The 24,035-nt window shown below is 40.2% G+C and overlaps 1 protein-coding gene across 3 annotated transcripts in view; it reads right to left on the bottom strand.

Moving 5' to 3' along the window:
- The window catches only part of LOC124615346 (SHC-transforming protein 4), a 100,676-nt gene that overhangs the window by 28,776 nt on the left and 47,865 nt on the right, over window positions 1-24,035 (bottom strand). For all 3 annotated transcript variants that reach the window (XM_047143153.1, XM_047143156.1, XM_047143155.1), the window contains 2 exons: window positions 12,797-12,970; window positions 9,801-9,979 (listed from right to left, as the gene is read on the bottom strand). In XM_047143153.1, the coding sequence (XP_046999109.1) occupies window positions 9,801-9,979; window positions 12,797-12,970 (353 nt within the window). The remainder of the gene's footprint in view (window positions 1-9,800; window positions 9,980-12,796; window positions 12,971-24,035) is intronic.

The raw sequence follows: 24,035 nt of genomic DNA, 5'->3' as shown, positions 1-24,035 counted from the left end.
GGCCGTGCGACCACCAGCTTGGTGTGATTTATTGCGCTTCATTGCGCCACATCCGCCCAGATGCCACCTACTCCGAATGAGGGCTCTCCCCAAGGGCGCCACCCAGCCAAAGCAACGGGTACCTGGCCGATATCCCGTTGCCCAGAGTCCCCGTGCCCCAGACAAGATGGGCACATACTCCTTGGCATGCATGGGGAGGAAACAGCTCTGGCATCTGTAGTGCGATCCCTGCGTGGTCAGGGGGCTACCACCAAGAGGGTACATGACGACCCCACCACAACGGACTGGCTACCGTGCTGGATTTTAGGTGTTGAAAGGGTCCACAGCTGTCGTAGGCGCTAAGAAGAAGAGTGCGCACAAGGCGAGAAGGAGACAACCCAGAAGATGTTGGGCGTAGTCCCCCCCCACACGACAATAGGTAACATGCAAGATGGCGGAGCATGATGGACCAATAGAAAAACACCACGTAAGGTGTCCTTCCCCAAATGGCATGCACTAACAACGGAAATTTGGAAAAAAAGGAGGTCAAACCCAAGAGGGGACCATCACAGAAGGCTGAAACGTTTGAGACTCCTTTTAGTCGCCTCTTACGACAGGCAGGAATACCGCGGGCCTATTCTTACCCCCGAACCCGCAGGGGGGAAGGATTGGGAATCTGGGAACCTACTTAAGATGTGCAGCAGCTGCAACAAAACCCCTTCACCACTACTGGCTTCTGGGCAGCTATATCAATGAGAAAACTGAAAAGGCTTTCATCTGTAACAGTTCTGGCAAATATGAGGAAGAACAACTTATAAATATGCTTTTTAAAAATCAGTTAACAAGCTTGCCCATGGCCAGAAAAAGAGCAGACATGATGATTTAGCAGACGTACCTCCGTGTGTAACAAATCCAGTCAGCCCTTTGAAATCAAACCTTGAGAAGAATGGAAAAATATGCAGGCCATTTCCCCTGGATTACATAAATAAGCAAGAATTCACATTTACTAACATGGTAACTTCAGTGCTTTACGGTGTATTTTCTCAGAAGCAAGAGCCACAGTTACCCAATAGAAACTGGCTCTCTGGAAATAAGCACCTAGAGAAGTTAGCCAGTGTTTCAGAAATACAACAGTTCAAGCACACAGAAGTCTTCCACTATGCAAATAGTTTTGCTCCTAATAATGACAAATGTATGTGGTGCAAATTCTACATCAATCCTATACTTTCATTTGTGTTTGCAGCATGTGTTCTTTCCTGCTTATGTTTGTTTATTTTACACTCAAAATGGTTGATGAACCAGCATAATTTCCATATTTTGCCTTTTATAATAAATGAATCATTTGTGTTCAAGAAAAAAATTAAAAATGCATAAAAAGTAACCAAAATTCGGTATATTGATGAAATAGTTACTTTCGGTCCAATGTGATCAACATATCTACACAAATTTAGGTATTGGCATCAATACCAATTATTGTATGGAATACAAGTTTTGAATGTCTATAGTTAGACAATTTCAATACCAACATTTGATAACTTATCTACAATGAGCAACACTTAGATTAAAATAACTTTGTGTCTGGCATTTCAGTGAGTCGAGTTTTGGGTAACATCTTTTGACTAGTACCAGATAATTTTTTTTTCCAAAACATTATTCATTTACATATCATCATCTGTGAATAAAAAACATTATGAATAATGGAAATATTTGAAACCCATATATTTAATGCTCCAATTCTTTGTCTTTTATGAAACAAGTGTACTTTTTGTTGCTTTTAAGTAAGATTTCAGTACAACTATTTTTATAAAATACGCTCCATACCAACAAAGATGATATAATTGTGCATTTTAAGGATAACAATCCAAGTATTTCACAATAAATGTTCTTCAGCAAAAAATGAGAAATTGTCAATTCCTTCACAGTTTTAGGCTAATAACTTTGTTGTGATTCCACTTCAGCTTCACCTCCCAAATAACGTTCAAAATGATTTTTTTTTTTTTTTTTTTTTACATCTGTTGACACTTGTGACATGATTTCTGTGACTTTCTTCAGCTATTACATTTTTGTAGCTTATTGGTTCGCAGCAAAAATTGTAGTTTGCACAGAAAAGCAAAAAAATGTCTTCCAATCACCTCTTGACACTTTCTCAATTTAAAAATGTTGCAAGTGTGCTGCAATATTATGGGTTCCTTTTTGTTGTCAAATTCAATCTGCCTTTCCAGATTTAACAGTCTCAAGGCTCTATGTAACTGTACAGATGCATGACAAATTCAAAAACTATCCCATCTTCTAAAGAAAAGCTTACTCAGAGTTATTCCTGAAGCACAGCAGCAATCCACACATATTTTAGGAGACATATTTAAAGTCTGTTGATGTTAGTCACTTGGAATCACCGAATTCATACTTTTTTCACTCATTTTGTAGCACTACAAATACTAATGAATTGTATAATTATATCAAAAAGACTCCCATATCTCAAGTATTGGCAATAATGGAAGAAGTTGTTGCAGGTAAAGAGTTTCTATTGGTTGCACTCTCATCTTTTTCTATTTACACAAGAGAAATTCATGTCACTAATGTGGAAGTACTGGTAAGCTCAGCGTCAGTTGAATTGGGTCGCATCAGCAGTGTAACTGCCTAGCAGCATTTTTATGTTACATTTGTTATGGTGTAAAGCAAGTAAAGCTGTGCTCTGCTTTGCCACGTATGGTGGTGCGCCCTTGCCAACCTTCCACCTCGCAACTGACTTCTACAGCCAGCTAGTGGGGGCCCTACAGTTCAACACAAACTCTGAAACACAATGCAACTTGAATTGGCATTTTTCTCATTGTTGCAGAGGAAAGAAGCAATCAGTGACATAAAAAAATCTTACGACGAGCAGGGGATCGCACCTCAAACCTTTACCTTTGAAGTTTAGAACTTGAACCACTGACTCACATTTCGTTACAAAGCATTAATAATAATAATACTATGAAAAGGAAAGTTGCTACTCACCATACAGAAGAGAGAGTCTGCACAAGGCCTTTGTCAAAAGTAGATGACACACACACACACACACACACACACACACACACACACACACACACACACACACACAGACTACAGCCTCTGCCAGCTGAAGCCACACTGTGAGCAACAGCAGCAGTGCACATCCCCCCCCGCCCCCCCCCCCCCCCCCCACGCCTCTCCCCTGCCTCCTGACTGCACTTACCTGCCCCACCCTCTCTCCGCCACACCCTTGCGCACTCCCCAGCAGCACTTCACTGTCCCCCACCTCTAACCTGCTATCCCTCCCCCTCTCCGCCCTTGTCTCCTCCTTACCCCCACCCAGTTCTCGTTCCCATCATGCACTGTTGTTGTTGTTGTTGTTGTTGTTCGCAGTGTGGCTTCAGCTGCCAGCTGCTGTAGTTCCGTGTGTGTGTGTGTGTGTGTGTGTGTGTGTGTGTGTGTGTGTGTGTGTGTGTGGTATATTTTCGTAAAGGCCTTGTTGGCCAAAAGCTCATATTGTGACAGTCTTTTTGTCGTGCCTATCTGCGACTCAGCATCTCCACTGTATAGTGAGTAGCAACTTCCCTTTTCATAATATTGTTACAAACTATTGATAAGTTATTTATCAAACAGAAACTGCAATGAGCCAAGGGAACAAATACTAGTTACAGAATACAGTACAAGAAGTAAACAAAGGAAATGTGGTGGCATTCTATGTTATTCACTATCTAAAGTTACAAATAACAAGTAAAAAATTATTATTTGCATTTTTGGAGAGGACTAATCCCTCTATCTCCGGTTAATTTATTGACATAATCTAATTATTTGAACAATTATCTAGATGGAAATTTATTCAAATAATGCTCATCTCTGCTTACCCTTCCACCTTGTGTTCCTTCCTCTTTCTGATCAGTGCAGTTAATATCATCTGTAACGAGTCCTATTCATTTGCTTCATTTATTCATGTGAGTCACGTGTAACTGGATTGGATTTTTTTTTAAAAATTATAAACAAAGCTGATGCTTTTCACACTTCTCAATGTAAATCTTTTTCAATTGTTCTGTGCAAAACATGTCTCAGTATCAATGAGACTTTAACTGGAGGTTGAAAGTGAACATTATTTCATCAACTATACATCCACACAAATTTACAGTCCTACAGTTAAATGAATGACCTACAATAACATACAATATTCAATTACCGCTTTAAGTCCAGCCACAGACAGTGACCATGTGTGTGCGAGTTGTGCTTGTGTGAATATGTGTGTGTTTATGCATTTTCTACTTTGGAAGAAGGCCTTTTGGCTGAAAACTAAAATGTATAGCTGTCTTTTTGTTGTGTCCATTGGTGACTCAGTGTATCTTCGTTTTAGTGACTAGCAGTCTATCCTTTTCATAATATTGTTGTCACTTTAATTTTTATTACACATAATTATACACGGTCACTGTGGTAATATTTATTGAATTTCATGTACACAGCATACAAGTTATCCACAGGAAACATGGAAAATCAACAGCTAAATACACTGATCGACAAAAACACTGCAACACCAAAAAATACTTACGTAGAGTAATGAAATTTCAGGAATACATTTGGCTACGTAATATATGTAAGTGATTAACATTGCAAGTCCAGAGGTTAACGTACAACGGGCGTTTGAAAAGTCCGTGCTATGACCAAGAGATGGCACCACCGCACATATCGAGGTCATTTTTAGTTAGTAGCATCTTAGGAAAGAACGCACACCAAGTTTCAGCCATATTGGTCTATTTTTTTGTGTTTTCGCATTCATGTGAATCAAGGTAGTCAAATGATTGTCAAAAAATGGACGAAAAAGAATTTCGTGTGGTGATTAAACATTACTTTACGAAAGGCAAAACGCCTCTGGAGACCAAACAGAAGCTTGATAAAATATTACGGTGACTCTACACCTTCGATTAGAACAGTTTATAAGTGGTTTCAAAATTTTCGGAGTGGCCATACGGGCAGAAGTGATGCTGAATGTTCTGGACACCCTGTGGAGGTTACAACTCCAGAAATCATTGATAAGATTCATGATATGGTGATGGATGACAGAAGAGTTAAGATGCGTGAGATTGCTAGTGCTGTGGGCATCTTGAATGAACGGGTGCATAATATTTTGCATAAACATTTGGACATGAGAAAGCTATCCGCAAGATGGGTTCCGCGATTGCTCATGTTTGACCAAAAACGGAATTATGTGAAGTGTTGCAAGGATGGTATGCAGCTGTTCAGGAAGAGTCTGCAGGACTTTAAGCTTCATTTCGTCACTGTGGATGAAACATGGATACATTACTATACTCTGAGACCAAACAGCAATCTAAACAATGGGTTACCAAGGGATAATCTGCACCAAAAAAGGCAAAGACCATTCCTTCGGCCGGAAAGGTTATGGCGGCTGTCTTTTGGGATTCACAAGGGATAAGCCTCATCGACTATCTGGAAAAGGGTAAAACTAGTACAGGTGCATATTATTCATAGTTACTGGACCATTTGAAAACAGAGCTGCAAGAAAAACGCCGGTGACTGGACCGCAAAAAAGTCCTTTTCCATCACGACAATGCACCAGCACACACCTCAGCAGTTGTGGTCGCAAAATGATTGGAAACAGGATTCCAACTCATTTCACATCCCCCCTATTCTCCAGACTTCGCTCCCTCGGACTACTATTTGTTCCCCTATTTGAAGAAATGGCTGGCGGGACAAAAATTTTATTCAAATGAGGAGGTGATTGCAGTAACTAATAGCTATTTTACAGACTTGGACAAGTCCTGTTATTAGGAAAGGATCAACAAATTAGAACAGCGTTGGACAAAGTGGATAAGTCTAAAAGGAGACTACGTCGAAAAATAAAGTAGGTTTACCCCAAACACGTAAGTAGTTTTTATTTTTGCACGGACTTTTCAAATGCCCCTCGTAAGTGAGAGATAAGCCACTGAGATGTGAAATGCTGGTACATTAATAACAGACGTGTTGAATGCAAGCACAAAAATGTGAATGTACTGTGTTGTGCAGGTGCTAGATGTCAGTTTGTGGGATGGAGTTCCAATGTCTGCTGCACTGCATCAGACAATACAGGGATGGTTAATGCTATATGTGGATGACACTAGAGTTGTCGTCTGATAATGTGCCTTATATGCTTGATTGGAGGCAGAACAAGTGAGTGAGCAAGCCAAGGCAACATGTTGACACACTGTAGAGGATTTTCAGTTACAACAGCATTATTGGGGTGACCATTACACTGCTGGAATGCAGCTCGTGCAGTTTCGCCATGCAGATGCAGAGCTCTAGTTTAAACCATGCGGCAGTAGCGAACTCACTTTTAGTTGGAGTCTTTAGAGTGTTATGTGAAAACATGAAGAAATATATATTTCTTTGTCATTTACATCCAACTGCAGTTCCACGAATTTTTCAAATAATCAAAACATAGTGAAAAGTTAAAATGGATCAGTGTATTTATACAATCACTATCATATACACGTTAAAAACAATAAATATATTTTCTCTTTCAAATATTTCTTAAAGCTGTTATGTAATGCTCAGATAAATATGTAAAAAAGCACGGTTAATTTTCCAGGAATATTAAAGTCATATGGGGCATTAATCAGGATGTCTACTTTTAGTGTACAATGCTTTACCCACTGAGACATTTCCTCATGCATTACAGCCTGGCTCAGAGCTTGGATCTAGTTAAACCTAAATTTTCTCATTGTTCAATTTAACAGGAAGTTACATTTCTAATTTTGTACAACAAACTATCAAAATAAAATTTTGGTTCCATAAATTTCTTTTATATACCTTGGCTAGTTGATTACTTACTTTTAGTCAGTCATCTCAAATTTCAATTAAACAGAAAATGGAATAAATTTATGTAAAGTGTAAAATCAGAGAAATGTTATTACTTGTTTCTAAAAATGGAAGTGCAGGATACAAATTATTAAAGAAAATATTTATAAAAAACTTGGTTTCCCACTGACAAAAGGATAAGTAAATTCTTGATATGATGTCCTCAGGCTGAAGATAAAGTGATTTAGTAGCCATGGCCCTTGCCTTCCACAGGACTGACTCACCCAGATAGTTACAGGGGTCCTGCAGTTTAATGTGAACTCCACACCATGCCACAACTCTGCAGTTTTCACTTTAATAAGAACTGCCAGAGTGAAATAAGAAATAAGTGACAGATAAAAATTCTATGACTGAATGGGAATTGAATCTCAGACCTTTGCTTTCGTGTGTGTATACAATACCCAGAGCAACTAAACATTTCACTTGATAATAACCCCCTCCAATTCTCCTGACCACTCCAACCTCTATACAGGAATGTGGGTGTGCACATAACTACAGGAAGAGGAATGATTTCTCAGTACACTGAAGCTTGAAAAAAGATTTTAAAAACTTTGAGGAGGTTCTAGTCAACTAAATATCGGCTGAATTGTTATTGGGAATCTCACCCATCAGCCTCCTGATCTCAATAACTGTGGATTTGACACTAATATTGATCACTTTGGAATATTTTTACATGTCATCCTCTTCCCGCCCCTTTTTTAGGTGTGACAGAGATGTGTCAGAGAATTTTTTGTCTGCAGTCCAGGAACACATTGAAATCTTCCTTGTGCCACAGTACTACAGCAGACCAACAGTCTGCCTCCGTATCACAGTGATAGCATTACCGCCTACCACGCAAGTGGGCACGGGTTTGATCCCCATCAGGGGACTGGGTGTTGTGTGTCCATTATTTTCATCATCATTGACATGCAAGTCGTCAAAGTGGCGTCAACTAAAATAAAAAGACTTGAAATATGGCAGTTGAACCCCTAAGGGGATATCCTGGCCAATAAATGCCATATGATCATTTCATTCCAGTAGACTAATGGAGGGGACAGAAGAAAATGCTGTTGTCTGTGTCCACTAGTGAGAGCTAAAATATTCTTGTACAGAGGGATTTCATAGTGTACCAAGACTGCATATGCACAACTGCATACAAATATAAAATAACTACATAACTTCATTTATTTCGATATAATAGCTGAAACTTTATTACTACAGCCCCACTGCCCGCTACATTTCTCAGGAGTATTATATGTCATATAAATAAAATTTAACAATGTCAATGCCTTACAGCACCCGTAATGGAAGGAGAGGTCTCTACATAGAAAATCATCTGTATTACTAAAAGGTTAAAATAGTCATCCAGTGTCAGTCGCAGGTTGTTTACCTATTGGTTCCCAGCGACAACAAAAATTTGATTTTCATAATTTCGTACAATTACCTACCAAATTTAAAAGGATGCCATAATCTACTCATTAAAAGGTGTAATCTTATGTTAAATGCTTAATACAATATGCCCAGTATTAAAGTTAAAAACTGTATATATCTTGAGACAGTTTAACTACCCTGACTATACTCAACAATCCATCTGTTAAGTAATCAGATGTCAGAAGATGATTTATAAATGGGAGTTCGATTCTTTAAAGAATTGGGGTGGGGGAGGAGTTACTGCAGTAACAGTTACAAAGGAACCACAGCCAGAAGTAAATGGAAAATATGAGGGTGAATCAAAAGTAAATGACACTTTTTTTTAAAAAAATTTGACAATAAAAAATATGAGTGCATGTCATTTTTCTAAATAGTTACTGGCTTTTGAAACACGTATTTCACAGCAAATAGATGACTTTGATAGTCCATCCACACAGAATGCAATTGGTTGTGCCTGCAGCCAACTGCATGCACTGCCTTTAACCATAGCATCAATGTTGGATCTTTGAGCTCCCAGAACTGCTTTGTGTGGGCCAAAGAGATGAAAGTCACAGAGAGATAGGTCTGGGCTACTGAGAGGGTGCTCAAGTGTTTCCCAACCTAGTCGCTACAATTTTTGTTTGTTCAGGGCTGCTATGGGGGGATGGGGGCACACATTGTATTGCAGAAGAATCACTTCTGTCATCAATAAATTACATTGTTTGTGGCAGTATACCTGTCCAACCACACTCAAAGCCTCTCAGTAGTACGAAGCATTTGTTGTCCAACATCTGCACATGCCGGAAAAGAGTCTCCCTCCTCCTGAACTTTAGCCAAGACAAACACACACACACACACACACACACACACACACACACACACACACACACACTTCAATTTCTGACCAGTCATTAAAAGGTGAAGAACCTGCTTGGCATACACTTCCCTAAACCATAGCTCATCTGTGATAATGGCAAAAGTAATGCTTTAACTTATCCCCACCTGTGTGAAAACTCAGCAACTGTCAGATGTCTGCTAAGCTCAGGAAGTTGTTGAACACACTGAACATTATTGTCTGTGATGCTATTGCAGGGTTGGCAACAATGGTCCTCATTCCCAATGTGCTCAGATCTTCCACGAATTGCTAATGGTAAGCAAACAATCAAAGTCTAGAAAGTATCTACCTTGAATTGTTCAATCAGTCTTATGAGGATTCTGCCTAGTTTTACACGTTTTAGAGAGGAACTTGATAATAATGCACTGTACAATGGTGACAGGTACCTCTTAGTCTGACAGCATGATTATGACTAATGATGGAAGCAAGTGGCCTCACTGGATTGCTTGCCCACTTCTCATGCCCCACCAAACACAGATAGCAACAGGAACCATCACTTGAGAACTACTCCACGTGCAAGGCCAAGAATCATTTTTATTTGATTCACCCTCATACATCGATTCCAAATCAACATGAGGAGGTAACTATTATTGTTTATCACTGTTTGCATACAGCTGTTTCTACACTAAGAAAGTGCACTACTCTACTTATTGTAAACTAGATTCCTTATACCGATACTTACATAAGTGATGCTGACAATGCTGTGGTAGGAAGCGTTAAGAACTCCTTATACCGCATCTGGAATGCCTGCCCTACTGTGATGATTACGTCCTGAGCCAGTCCTCCACCACATTCCAGCACATAACAGGCACGCCAGTCATTGGCATCTTTTGCAACATAAGCTACAAAATCTAATGTGTCCTACAACATCAGTAAAACACATGAAAATGCTTCATTTTTGAAAGGAAAAACAAAGAAATTTTTGTGAAACTTCTTGAAACTACAAATTTTGCACAACTACACATAAAATGATTTTTGTAAATAACCATGATACAAAGAAGTACTACAAGGGAGACGCAAATGAGGAGAGCAAGGGAGGATGGGGCATGGGGAGGGAGGAATGGAAGTGAGTGAGGAAGAGAGAAATATACGTTTTAAGCCTTGATCTTTTTTAGCCCATTTATTAACCAGCTGTTGATTCTGCCCAATGATTCTGTCTGCTTTTCTAAATACAGGGTGACAGGGTTTGTGTATATTGATGGCAGATCAACATTTAGCTACACACTTATAACCTCCTCCCCTCCGCAATACAAACACACATCATTTCGAAACAGTGAATGATGGAGAATAATTTGTGCCAATGCCAGCTATTCTCTGTCCACTCCAGTCACAGTGAGGAAAGAGTCACTGCATCTATGGTTTTGTACACACCTAATCGCTTATCTTATTCTTGCAATTCTTACGAGAAGTGACAATCGGAAGTAGGGCTGATGAATAATCTGTTCTGAATCCCAGTTCCCTCAATTTATTTCAGAAGGTTTCACGAGAGCGTCTCCTTTCATTCAGCTGCTCCCATTTATGCTCACTGAGCATCTCTGTTACATTTCTTCTGGTTTATAACAACATGTTAAAATACTACAAGCACACATCTGAATGACTTCAACACCTTCCTCAGGTCATCATGATATGTATGTTAAACACTTGAGCAACACTCTTTAACTGGCCATACAAGACCTCTTCTTGCTGTTTTCTTAAGAGATTCCCTACAATTTCCAAGTATTTTCCTAATTAAAGCTGAATGCTATGATTTTAAGTATATGTGATCCCAGGTGCCTGCAATCAAAATGCATCACATAGCTCCAACAAATTTTCCAATTATGACTGAAGAACTCTCATTCATTATTTTATGCAAATTACTTTTCTTGAAGAAATACAGTATAGGAGCAAGATATAGTCTGAATAACGGCTAGTACAACAGCTCAAATATTATGCTGAACACCATAAGCTGACAATTTTAGACCAGAAAATGTGTTCCTGGCAAGAAAAATTTCTACAAACACTATTTGACTAAAGAATGTCAATTTTAGATATAATCAAGGCGGCACTGTAACATCTTGGGTACTCCAAATAATAAAGTTTTCAAATATGTCTTAATTTCCTTGAGAGCAATTATTCAAACACAAAGGCACCCACAGTTTCTAAATCTAATAATACTCACTGATGTCGCCATTTATAGTTTCTCCTGACTCAACACATTTGATATTATCACAGCTATGATTAACAGGGCTTACAAGTTCCTCTTAAATAAAAATGGGTCACATAGTTATCTATACACATTCACAAACATCACATGTGTTGGCAGATTCCTTCAGACAATCATTTCCAAGAAATCATGAACAGTTAAAACTACTTCAACCTAAATGAACTCAGAAACAGAATAAAGGCAACATTCACACTATAGCTATGAAAAACTGCCAAAAACAATGTGGAAAAAATAAAGTTAGAAATATTTCAACTTTCTCCTTCGCCAGAAGTGCAGGTGCGCACCCCCCTAGAGAGAGGGGTAGAGAGAGAGAGAGAGGGGGGGGGGGTAGAGAGAGAGAGAGAGAGAGGGGGGGGGTAGAGAGAGAGAGAGGGGGGGGGATAGAGAGAGAGAGAGAGGTAGAGAGGGGTATAGAGAGAGAGAGAGAGAGAGAGAGAGAGAGAGAGAGAGAGAGAGAGAAGGGTAGAGAGAGAGAGAGAGAGAGAGAGAGAGAGAGAAGGTAGAGAGAGAGAGAGAGAGAGAGAGAGAGAGAGAGAGAAGGGTAGAGAGAGAGAGAGAGAAGGGTAGAGAGAGAGGGGTAGAGAGAGAGAGAGAGGGGTAGAGAGAGAGAGAGAGAGGGGTAGAGAGAGAGAGAGAGAGGGGTAGAGAGAGAGAGAGAGAGGGGTAGAGAGAGAGAGAGGGGTAGAGAGAGAGAGAGAGAGGGGTAGAGAGAGAGAGAGAGAGGGGTAGAGAGAGAGAGAGAGGGGTAGAGAGAGAGAGAGAGGGGTAGAGAGAGAGAGAGAGAGAGGGGTAGAGAGAGAGAGAGAGAGAGAGAGAGAGAGAGAGAGAGGGGTAGAGAGAGAGAGAGAGAGAGAGAGAGAGAGAGGGGTAGAGAGAGAGGGGTAGAGAGAGAGAGAGAGAGAGGGGTAGAGAGAGAGAGAGAGAGAGGGGTAGAGAGAGAGAGAGAGAGAGAGGGGTAGAGAGAGAGAGAGAGAGAGGGGTAGAGAGAGAGAGAGAGAGGGGTAGAGAGAGAGAGAGAGAGAGAGAGGGGTAGAGAGAGAGAGAGAGAGAGAGAGAGAGAGAGAGGGGTAGAGAGAGAGAGAGAGGGGTAGAGAGAGAGAGAGAGGGGTAGAGAGAGAGAGAGAGAGAGAGAGGGGTAGAGAGAGAGAGGGGTAGAGAGAGAGAGAGGGGTAGAGAGAGAGGGAGAAGGGGTGGGAGGGGGGTGGAAGGGCTAGGGAGGGAGTAATGTAATGAACATGGAAAGATGGAAAGTTGCAGGTTACTGCCTTGTCCACAACAAGGTCTTCAAAGATGGAGTACTAACATCTGAATATGGATGACAGAAAGGATTAGCTATGGCAATTATCGACAAAATGTATCAGCACTCATGGGGAATGTAATAATTGTGCAACCTTACTCAGTTAATAGAATACAGTGACAAAAATGTAAACAGAATAAGAAAATTTTGTTGTGATGAAACTAGAAAACATACATACCGTGTCACCACCAGATGCAAAAGAAATTCGTGGCATATCATGTGCAGCAATAATGCGCCCTGTTTCTAGGAGAGTTAGCACTAGACGTGAACTGGACACAGTTAGATTCACATTGGAGCCAGCATAGTCCATTACTGGATGTTCTGCAATTGCTCGTTGTACTCTTTTCTCAACCTGTTGGCATGCCAATACCAATTGTAAATGACTGTTGCAGATCATCATACTTAATGTGTAAACATTGTGTCAGAAGTACAGTGATGTTTGAATTCAGCCACACATTTTGTAACCAGTGAAAGTTAGATTCCTTTTAAATCTTAACAAATTTTGAAGACTCCATTAGTTTCAGCCGCAAAGTATTTTCTTTCTTTGTCCATCACATGCTGTTTGGTATATTGGCACAAGCCGAACATTTACTTGAACATTATTTTATTTTGCAATACTAGCCAGGTTTGGCCTGTGGCCATTTTCAAACAGAAATTTTTGTGAATGATGTATGTGACATCATATTTGAGACCAATTGATTTCATATGGGAGCAGGAATTTATTACTATACACAGCTCATATTTAATTTTATATAAATCTAACATTATGGTGGTTTCACCTTTGTCTCAGACGTAAAAAGCAGGGGGAGTTTATAATGCATTTGATTCTTTTGGATAATCATCCTTTGGATAATCACAAATGAATGTACAGTTCTCATAGTTAACAATGTAATTATAAACATTAAAACTAACTAAGAAATAGCTGCAGTGCCAGCCTGAATATTTTTTTTTCCAGCAACTTGGCTAAAGTACGCAACCAGTACAAGCGCCAGCCTGTATATTTTTTTCTAGCAACTTGGCTAAAGCACGCAACCAGTACAACTTGTGGGAACCATCTCATTGCTGTCACAACTTGGAGTGCCGTCATCCTCAATCACAGAGAGTAGCAACAAGCGAAGCAATGTAAGTTAAAACCTACAAATCAGGAACTTGTGTTTTCAACTTATAGATAGTTTTGCTGGGCTGAAGATGATTCCAATTCTCACGCAACCACATGATTGGAAGTACTAATGGGCTCGTGGCAGTCCACCAGCCCAGTTAATAAGATTTAACTTGAGTAGTAGAACCCAACTGAATTATAGTTGCAAGCAACAGCTTGTGTATTTGTTGTTTATATGGAATTCTGGAACTTCTATCTTTGGTGGGTCTGGTTCTAGTTTTCAAACTCCTGAGATACTTTTCCAGTGCACACAGTTTAATCTGTCATTATTTCTTCATGTTCAGAGATTAATCAAGTGAGAGACTAAACAAACGTCATCAGCATACAAAAATTTACAACAGAGTTACTGCCGGGTCATAGGTATATAGGTTGAACAGTGCCATGCACTATTAAGGATATGATTGTGTCTTCATCTTAGCTATGGCTATCGTCTGTCCTTCATGTGGCCCCTCCAAGGAAGATATCTGAGTAGGATATGCAGAATGCTTCATGGAGATGATATATATTTAATGGGACCAGCTGCGTGTTAACTGTAAAAGTTATCAAAAAAGGTAGAATTCACTATGAGGATGCCAAACTGCATTATGAACTGCAGAGCAGTGGTAGCATATCCTCCTCATAGGTCAACTTCAATTTAGCTGTCGAATCTATAGAGTGCTCATGTCATTCATTCACACACAGTTGTCTATGAATCCCAAGATAGTGCAGAGCCTTCAGGAATATGGAAAGAATCAAAATATACATTAACATGCAAAGCAGTCAATACAAGCTGCTCCTATGAAATGTACTACCAGACAGTGCTAATCTACTCACACTGACAAATAGTGGAATTACTTCTGGATTACTTTACCAGTAATTCAATTATTCTGAGAGAGCATCGATCTTCCTATTACATAACTATTGTATGTAAGTAATACTCCATACTAAGTATTTATTGTAAATTTGCACAAAATATTATCAGCTATTTATACTGATGAGCCAAAACATTATGACCTCTGTCCATTGCAAGACTGAATACTACATAGTTGTGTTGAGGGTATATGATGTGGCAAGGAAAGTACACAAGCAGAGCAGTGATGAATGGGGAATCTTTCTAGTGATAATATGAGCTACAGCTGGGGACATCCACTGACATAAGAGACTTTTACAAAATGTATACTGTTATAACCTAGCGTTTGGGAGCAAGCGTCCTGGAAACGTGCAAGCTTGTTGGTTGTTAGCATACTACAGTTGTGAGCATCTATTGAAATTCGCTGTACACAAGCAGAGCAGTGATGAATGGGGAATCTTTCTAGTGATAATATGAGCTACAGCTGGGGACATCCACTGACATAAGAGACTTTTACAAAATGTATACTGTTATAACCTAGCGTTTGGGAGCAAGCGTCCTGGAAACGTGCAAGCTTGTTGGTTGTTAGCATACTACAGTTGTGAGCATCTATTGAAATTCGCTGAAAGACAGTGAAACCATGAGTAGGTACAAGGTGCCGGACATCTACACATCACAGAATGTGTAGGGCAAATCTGACAACAGAGTACAATACTGGTTTAAGCACAAGTATTTGAGTGCACCACTCTGTGTGCATTGACTAACATAATGGGGCTCAGCAGCAGGTGACCGAACACATTCCAATGTTGATGCAACAGCATTCTCAATTATGACTGCAGTGGGTGCAGGCCATCAAGACAGGACTGTGGACGAATGGAAATGGGTTGCTTGGGCGAATGAATCACATTTCTTGTTACAAGACACTGATGGTCATGTCTGAATATGCTATCATCCAGGTAAATAGCTGCTCAAAACATGCACTGTACCACAAGTGCATGTTGGGAAGGGGGTGGGGGGACTATATTACAATATGGAAACATTCATCTGGGCTTTTATGGGAACTTTGGTACTAACTGCAAGCAACCTGACAGCTGTGGTCTACGTGAACATTATTGTGGATAACTAGAACCCAGTGGACTGCCACATGGACAAAATTGTGCTACAGTGGTTTGAAGAGCAAGATAATAACTCAAGGTGATGTCTTGGCCACAGAATTCACCTGATGTCCGAGATGATGTTCAAAAAGATTTCGAGCTTGCAGCCGGATGTCATAAACTTCATTGCATGATATTTCGGCTGGACAACTGGCAGCCATCTTTAGATGAACCGAATGAGGACTGACGAAGACGTTCTCCATTCCGTCGTATATAGTGCGCTGACAGCACTGGCGCGTGCGTTGCAGTCGTGGAGACAGAAGGGCCACACTGCCCAGTGACAGCGCCCTCGCTGGTGGAACTGCAAGACTCAGCTGCCATCAGTATTGTCACTGGCCGCAGCTATCGAAGTCTTCTAGTGTCTACGTCTCGCTGCGGCCAGCGACAATACCGACAGCAGCTGAGTATTGCAGTTCCACCAGCGAGAGTGCTGTCACTGGGCGGTGTGGCCCTTCTGTGTCCATGACTGCAACACATGCACGGCAGTACTATCAGCGCACTATATAAAACGGAGTGGAGAACGTCTTCGTCAGTCCTCGTTCGGCTCACCTGAAGATGGCTGGTAGTTGTCCAGCCAAAATATTGTGCAATGAAGTTTACGACGACTGGCTGCAAGTCCAAAATCTTTTTGAACAGTTGATTCGCTGGGAAAATTTGAAATTTTACCTCTGAGATGTTATTGGGCACTAGCTCCTACTCAGAAATCAAAAGCCCCCAATTTGCGCAGACCCTGTGACCTGTGCATAGACATTTTGTGCTACATATGCAGGAAACCTACCAGAGAATTGTCATATCTATGCCACGCAAAACAGTCACAACATTGCTTTTAAAAGCAAAGCAAACAATTAAGCAGGTGGTCAAAATGTTTTGGCTCATTGGTGTATATATGGGTGCTTAAAAACTACTCTAATATGAACATTTGATGTAAATGGAATTTACATCCCGCATCCAGATATTTTGAAATATTATAGATGTGGCTAAAAGGGTGCTCTTTCAATGCGATGTCTAACAGCAACTTGTTATGATTTTTGTATCCTGGTAAGGGATGCACAATGTATATGTAAATTATTTCTACTTGTGAATTTTACAGTTCATCCTAAATTCACACTTGTTATTAACCAATACCATTAGAAAGTAAATAAACTTTGACCTCAAGGTCACTGAACAAGATTTTAGGTGCCAGCTTTATACAATATTCATATTGCACAATTTTGTAAAACAAAAACTTTTTAAACATTTGTTACACTGTCTCTGAAGGTCATACCATAGGACACTGCTGAGTGAAAACATGTGAAGTATACTAACTCTTCCATCTGCAGATCAATGCAAGGAGGGCGATTTGCTAAGCAAGCAGAACTGAGATTTTTGGTTAATATATCCACATACTCGTGCAGTGTCAGGTTATCATCTACAGTGATACCTAAGAAGTACTTTGTATGCCCATTGATGTCTACTTCTGTTACTTTTAAATAATCTTTATTTGTTTGAAATCACATAATTAGGCCTTGAAATATTAAGGGTTACAAAGGTTAAGCTCTTCACTGACAACCAGCTGTGGGCCTGTTCCTCAACTGCATGGCTGTTACATGATTGTCCTGGCTGTGTCTGGTATGGATGAGTTCGTATCCTAATCAGTGTAGGTCTGTTATTACAAACATGGCAGTCTTTTAAGATCTCTACAATGTCTTTTGTGGATCATTTACACTGATGTGACACGAGATTTGGGATACCTCCTAATACAGTGTCAGACCTCGATGTGGTAGGGACTCAAGTTGTTGGAAGTTCCCTGCAGAAATATTGGGCCATGCTGCCTCAACAACTATCCATAATTGCAAAAGTATGCAGGTGCAGGATTTTGTGCATGAACTGATCTCTTGATTATGTTCCATAAATATTTGATGGGATTCACACTGGGCGATGTGGGTGGCTGAACCATTTGCTCAAATTGCCCAGAATGTTTTTCAAACCAATTGAGAACAACTGTGGCCCACTGACTTGGTGCAATGCCATCCAAAAAAAATCCATCGTTGTTTGGGAACAGGAAGTCCATTAATGGCTGCAAATGGTCTCCAAGTAACCGAACATAACCATTTCCAGTCAATGATCAGTTTGACCAGAGAATCCAGTCCATTCCATGTAAACACAGCCCACACCAATATGGAGCCACCGACAACTTGGACAAAGCCTTGTTCACAACTTAGGTCCACGGCTTCGTGGGGGTCTGCACCACACTCTAACCCTACTATCAGCTCTTACCACTTAAAATCAGGACACATCTGACAAGGCCACAGATTTCCAGTCATCCAGGATCAGCCAGGAGCGCAAGAGAGGCGCTGCAGGCACTCGTATCAGTCATCTGCTGTGATAGCCCACAAATTTTGCCACACTATCCTAAAGGATATGTTCATCGTATGTCCCACACTAATTTCTACAGTTATTTCACGCAGTCCCTAATAATTACCTAAATGGAATGTGTCTAGGTCCAACTACCAAATGACAGTTCCATCTACGCACTGCCCTTTCATACCTTGTGTACGCGATACTACCGCCTTCTGTATATGTGCATATCGCTATCCCATGACTTTTGTCATCTCAGTGTATGTATGCCAAGGATAGGAGTGGCCAAAACTGAATACTGAAGACTTAATATTAAATCTTGCCTTAGTCCAGCAGTAAATTCGTTAATGTAAATCTATGCACAAGGGATCCTTTTAACATTGTAACCCTTTAGTTTCACATAAATTTTTCTTGCTTTTCCCATAGAGAAATCTTTCAAGAAGCCAACCTAAGTAGCTATTGAAAGATTATTGTCAGAAATGTAGTTTGGTATAGTCTTGTAAAGTACCAGTAAAAAAAAAAAAAACTTGCAAAACAGCAATCTGCTGTTTCAGGATGGACTATCTTCCTGCATCTTTGATTTAGTCAGTGGTCCTCAATATATGGCAGCAATGGTGGATGCTAGCTTTCTGGTAGTGTTGTCACATGTTCAAAGTCACTGCTATAATCAAATGAGGTATTTCTGTTATGGCATTGCAATCTTCATGTTCCCTGTATAAGCACTTATTTTGATCTGCACTTCAGGACTATGATAAAATGAAATATGAGGATTATGAGGACATCTCCATACTTTCGGCTGCTCAATGTAGGAAGATCATCTCCAACTTCATATATAATTTTTGACAAGCATCATAGGCTTCTGTACAGAACAAAGAAGTGCATTAATAATTTTTCAGTTAGCCTAACTTCCAGACAGGTGTAAAAATTCAGAATCTTTCACCTGGATTGTAGCTTTTGCATTGGTGTTTGTCACTATAACATTTCATGATCCTTGTAACAGGTGTCCGATATCCATATGCTTGGTAGCTGCAATACTACTTCAGTTCAGAAGATGAAGCTATTTGATGTAATCATCTCTGGCATACATAGGATGAAACAAACACAAGTACCCAGTACCCATCATTATTTCAGCCTCTCGGCCATCGACCAGGAAAAAAAAAAATCACAAGAAAATCTGTAGTGGGTTACTTTGCTGTACTGTATTCAAATGACACATCTGGCAGTATCATACCCTGGTCTCTCTGTTTGATATATAAGTTTACTGATAACATATCTGATAATATCTTATTAAAATGTTCCGTTTGGCCATTCAACTGCAGGCGATAGGCAATTGATATACTATGGACAATGCCACATTGCGAAATTACTTCTGACACCATTCTCGACTGAAACACTTTTTAATGATCCGAGAACATTACACGTGATGCATCACTTGGCGATTTCTGGAGCTAAGGCAGTTGGTACAGCCTTGGTGACAGTGTAGCATGTCACACAGTCAGTGCACACTACTCTCCATTTATTTCCATCTGCTGATTTTGGATACCTCCCCAGCAGGTCAATTCCAATGTGGCAAAATGGCACAACTGCACAAGGAATTGGTACAAGATGTTCCACAGGTAACTGAAGCATACACTTCCATTATTGTCCTTCTAACAGTGGCTTAAATAATACCCGACAGATCAGTATACACTTGGCCAATAATACTGTCTTAAGGTTCTATCAAAAGTCTTCTCAAATCCGAAATGATACGATGTCGTAGCAAGATGCAAAAACTTCAGTATTTGGTAATCCATTGAGGACAGTGTAAGATAGTAGATGGACATGAAGTACTTTAATAATGATAATTGAAACCAACAGCTGTATTGTAATCCAATGTCATTTATTCAAAACAGGCTACCAGCTTCAATGCCAAAAAGCATTATCTTCAGGCCCCAAGCATAATCTGCCATCAACATGCAAAACACAATGACAGAGACCATCAGAGTCTTCAAATGGAAACAGTATAGCTTATAAAGCCCATTATCCCAGCATGTGCAACCAACAAAATCAAATAAAGCAGGGCCAAAATCAACTGGATTCTGTATCTACTCAGCAGTAAAAAGCTCACCAATGGTAAGATAACTCAAAGACTTCATTGTGGCTAGCTCTAAATGAGCTACAATGATGAGCATTCATCTCTGTCCAATCCCCTTTACCCAGTATTCCAGTTCTTCATCTGATGTCCCCTTTGATAGTTGCTTCTTTCTGTAAGACCTCTGTGGATCTTCCCTCTATTGGCTGCAGTGTTCGGTGAAAAAATGAAATGATCATATGGCATTGTTGGCCAAGAGGTAGCGCAGTGATGACTGGAATACAATGAGCACTGTTAAGCTCCTCCAATGGATTCTGCAAACCAATAGCTGCCATCCTTGTATTTACATTATTTTTGTATGCTATGTGACACTGTATATCTTACAGTTCAGATTTTGTCTTTCCAACTGACCTGATGCACCCTTCAAGATCGTCATTCAGGAAAAGCCAACTGTGAATGGCCTGCCATGTAAATAGGGTCAGAACTCACTGATTACTGAAAGCACTCTTTCTCAGTCAAAGTTACTCTTCTCAGACTTGGAAAGTATTCTGGAGGCACAAGCAATCGCTCTTTTGGCAACTTCCTTGGACAGCACTTATCCTGCAACCACTAGCACCAGTGTGAAGTTCCATCCTGGAATCCTCATTAAAAAGTGCCAAAATTTGTGAAAATGACAATGTCTCTTTAAAGATCTCTCTTGCTCTTGATGTCAATAATAACTGGTCACATCATGCAGAATGTATACTTTATGAAGCACATGAAGTGGTGCATATTCCAAAGAAGCTTCTCATCACAAATGTGTCAAAATGTTAGAAAGTTTGTTACAGCTTTTATTAGTTTTTCTCGATCAGGGTGGTCTCCATTACCATCAATTAGCTGCATCAGAACTTTATTTTTTTGGTTGACAAAGACACTCTTCTGCAGATTAATGTGAAGATCTGTGTTATGGACCCATTTCAACAAAGTTGTCATGTGGCTTAGATATTCTTCAAGTGTCTTCGAGAAAACAATGTACCTTTTTGTCATCAGTCTACTGACTGGTTTGATGCGGCCTGCCACGAATTCCTTTCCTGTGCTAACCTCTTCATCTCAGAGTAGCACTTGCAACCTACGTCCTCAATTATTTGCTTGACGTATTCCAATCTCTGTCTTCCTCAACAGTTTTTGCCCTCTACAGCTCCCTCAGTACCATGGAAGTCATTCCCTCATGTCTTAGCAGATGTCCTATCATCCTGTCCCTTCTCCTTATCAGTGTTTTCCACATATTCCTTTCCTCTCCGATTCTGTGTAGAACCTCCTCATTCCTTACCTTATCAGTCCACCTAATTTTCAACATTCGTCTATAGCACCACATCTCAAATGCTTCGATTCTCTTCTATTCCAGTTTTCCCACAGTCCATGTTTCACTACCATACAATGCTGTACTCCAGACGTACATCCTCAGAAATTTCTTCCTCAAATTAAGGCCGGTATTTGATATTAGTAGACTTCTCTTGGCCAGAAATGCCTTTTTTGCCATAGCGAGTCTGCTTTTGATGTCCTCCTTGCTCCGTCCGTCATTGGTTATTTTACTGCCTAGGTAGCAGAATTCCTAAACTTCATTGACTTCGTGACCATCAATCCTGATGTTAAGTTTCTCGCTGTTCTCATTTCTACTACTTCTCATTACCTCCGTCTTTCTCCAATTTACTCTCAAACCATACTGTGTACTCATTAGACTGTTCATTCCGTTCAGCAGATCATTTAATTCTTCTACACTTTCACTCAGGATAGCAATGTCATCAGCGAATCGTATCATTGATATCCTTTCACCTAGTATTTTAATTCCACTCCTGAACCTTTCTTTTATTTCCATCATAGCTTCCTCGATGTACAGATTGAAGAGTAGGGGCGAAAGGCTACAGCCTTGTCTTACACCCTTCTTAATACGAGCACTTCGTTCTTGATCGTCCACTCTTATTATTCCCTCTTGGTTGTTGTACATATTGTATATGACCCGTCTCTCCCTATAGCTTACCCCTACTTTTTTCATAATCTCGAACAGCTTGCACCATTTTATATTGTCTAACGCTTTTTCCAGGTCGACAAATCCTACGAAAGTGTCTTGATTTTTCTTTAGCCTTGCTTCCATTATTAGCCGTAATGTCAGAATTGCCTCTCTCGTCCCTTTACTTTTCCTAAAGCCAAACTGATCGTCACCTAGCGCATTCTCAATTTTCTTTTCCATTCTTCTGTGTATTATTCTTGTAAGCAGCTTCAATGCATGAGCTGTTAAGCTGATTGTGCGATAATTCTCGCACTTGTCAGCTCTTGCCGTCTTCGGAATTGTGTGGAAGATGCTTTTCCGAAAGTCAGATGGTATATCGCCAGACTCATATTCTACACACCAACGTGAATAGTTGTTTTGTTGCCACTTCCCCCAATGATTTTAAAAATTCTGATGGAATGTTATCTATCCCTTCTGCCTTATTTGACCGTAAGTCCTCCAAAGCTCTTTTAAATTCCGATTCTAATACTGGATCCCCTATCTCTTCTAAATCGACTCCTGTTTCTTCTTCTATCACATCAGACAAATCTTCACCCTCATAGAGGCTTTCAATGTATTCTTTCCACATATCTGCTCTCTCCTCTGCATTTAACAGTGGAATTCCCGTTGCACTCTTAATGTTACCACCGTTGCTTTTAATGTCACCAAAGGTTGTTTCGACTTTCCCGTATGCTGAGTCTGTCCTTCTGACAATGATATCTTTTTCGATGTCTTCACATTTTTCCTGCAGCCATTTCGTCTTAGCTTCCCTGCACTTCCTGTTTATTTCATACCTCAGCGACTTTTATTTCTGTATTCCTGATTTTCCCTGAACATGTTTGTACTTCCTCCTTTCATCAATCAACTGAAGTATTTCTTCTGTTACCCATGGTTTCTTCGCAGCTACCTTCTTTGTACCTATGTTTTCCTTCCCAACTTCTGTGATGGCCCTCTTTAGAGATGTCCATTCCTCTTCAACTGTACTGCCTACTGCGCTATTCCTTATTGCTGTATCTATAGCGTTAGAGAACTACAAACGTATCTCGTCATTCCTTAGTACTTCCGTATCCCACTTCTTTGCGTATTGATTCTTCCTGACTAATGTCTTGAACTTCAGCCTACTCTTCATCACTACTATATTGTGATGTGAGTCTATATCTGCTCCTGGGTACGCCTTACAATCCAGTATCTGATTTCGGAATCTCTGTCTGACCATGATGTAATCTAATTGAAATCTTCCCGTATCTCCCGGCCTTTTCCAAGTATACCTCCTCCTCTTGTGATTCTTGAACAGGGTATTCGCTATTACTAGCTGAAACTTGTTACAGAAATCAATTAGTCTTTCTCCTCTTCCATTCCTTGTCCCAAGCCCATATTCTCCTGTAACCTTTTCTTCTACTCCTTCCCCAACAACTGCATTCCAGTCGCCCATGACTATTAGATTTTCGTCCCCCTTTACATACTGCATTACCCTTTCAATATCCTTATACACTTTCTCTATCTGTTCATCTTCAGCTTGCGATGTCGGCATGTATACCTGAACTATCGTTGTCGGTGTTGGTCTGCTGTCGATACCGATTAGAACAACCCGGTCACTGAACTGTTCACAGTAACACACCCTCTGCCCTACCTTCCTATTCATAACGAATCCTACACCTGTTATACCATTTTCTGCTGCTGTTGATATTACCCGATACTCATCTGACCAGAAATCCTTGTCTTCCTTCCACTTCACTTCACTGATCCCTACTATATCTAGATTGAGCCTTTGCATTTCCCTTTTCAGATTTTCTAGTTTCCCTACCACATTCAAGCTTCTGACATTCCACGCCCCGACTCGT

Source organism: Schistocerca americana, chromosome 5 (assembly GCF_021461395.2).
Source record: "Schistocerca americana isolate TAMUIC-IGC-003095 chromosome 5, iqSchAmer2.1, whole genome shotgun sequence".
NCBI lineage: Eukaryota > Metazoa > Arthropoda > Insecta > Orthoptera > Acrididae > Schistocerca > Schistocerca americana.
Note: the sequence above shows the minus strand (reverse complement) of the source record. Positions and strands in the feature narration are given on the sequence as shown.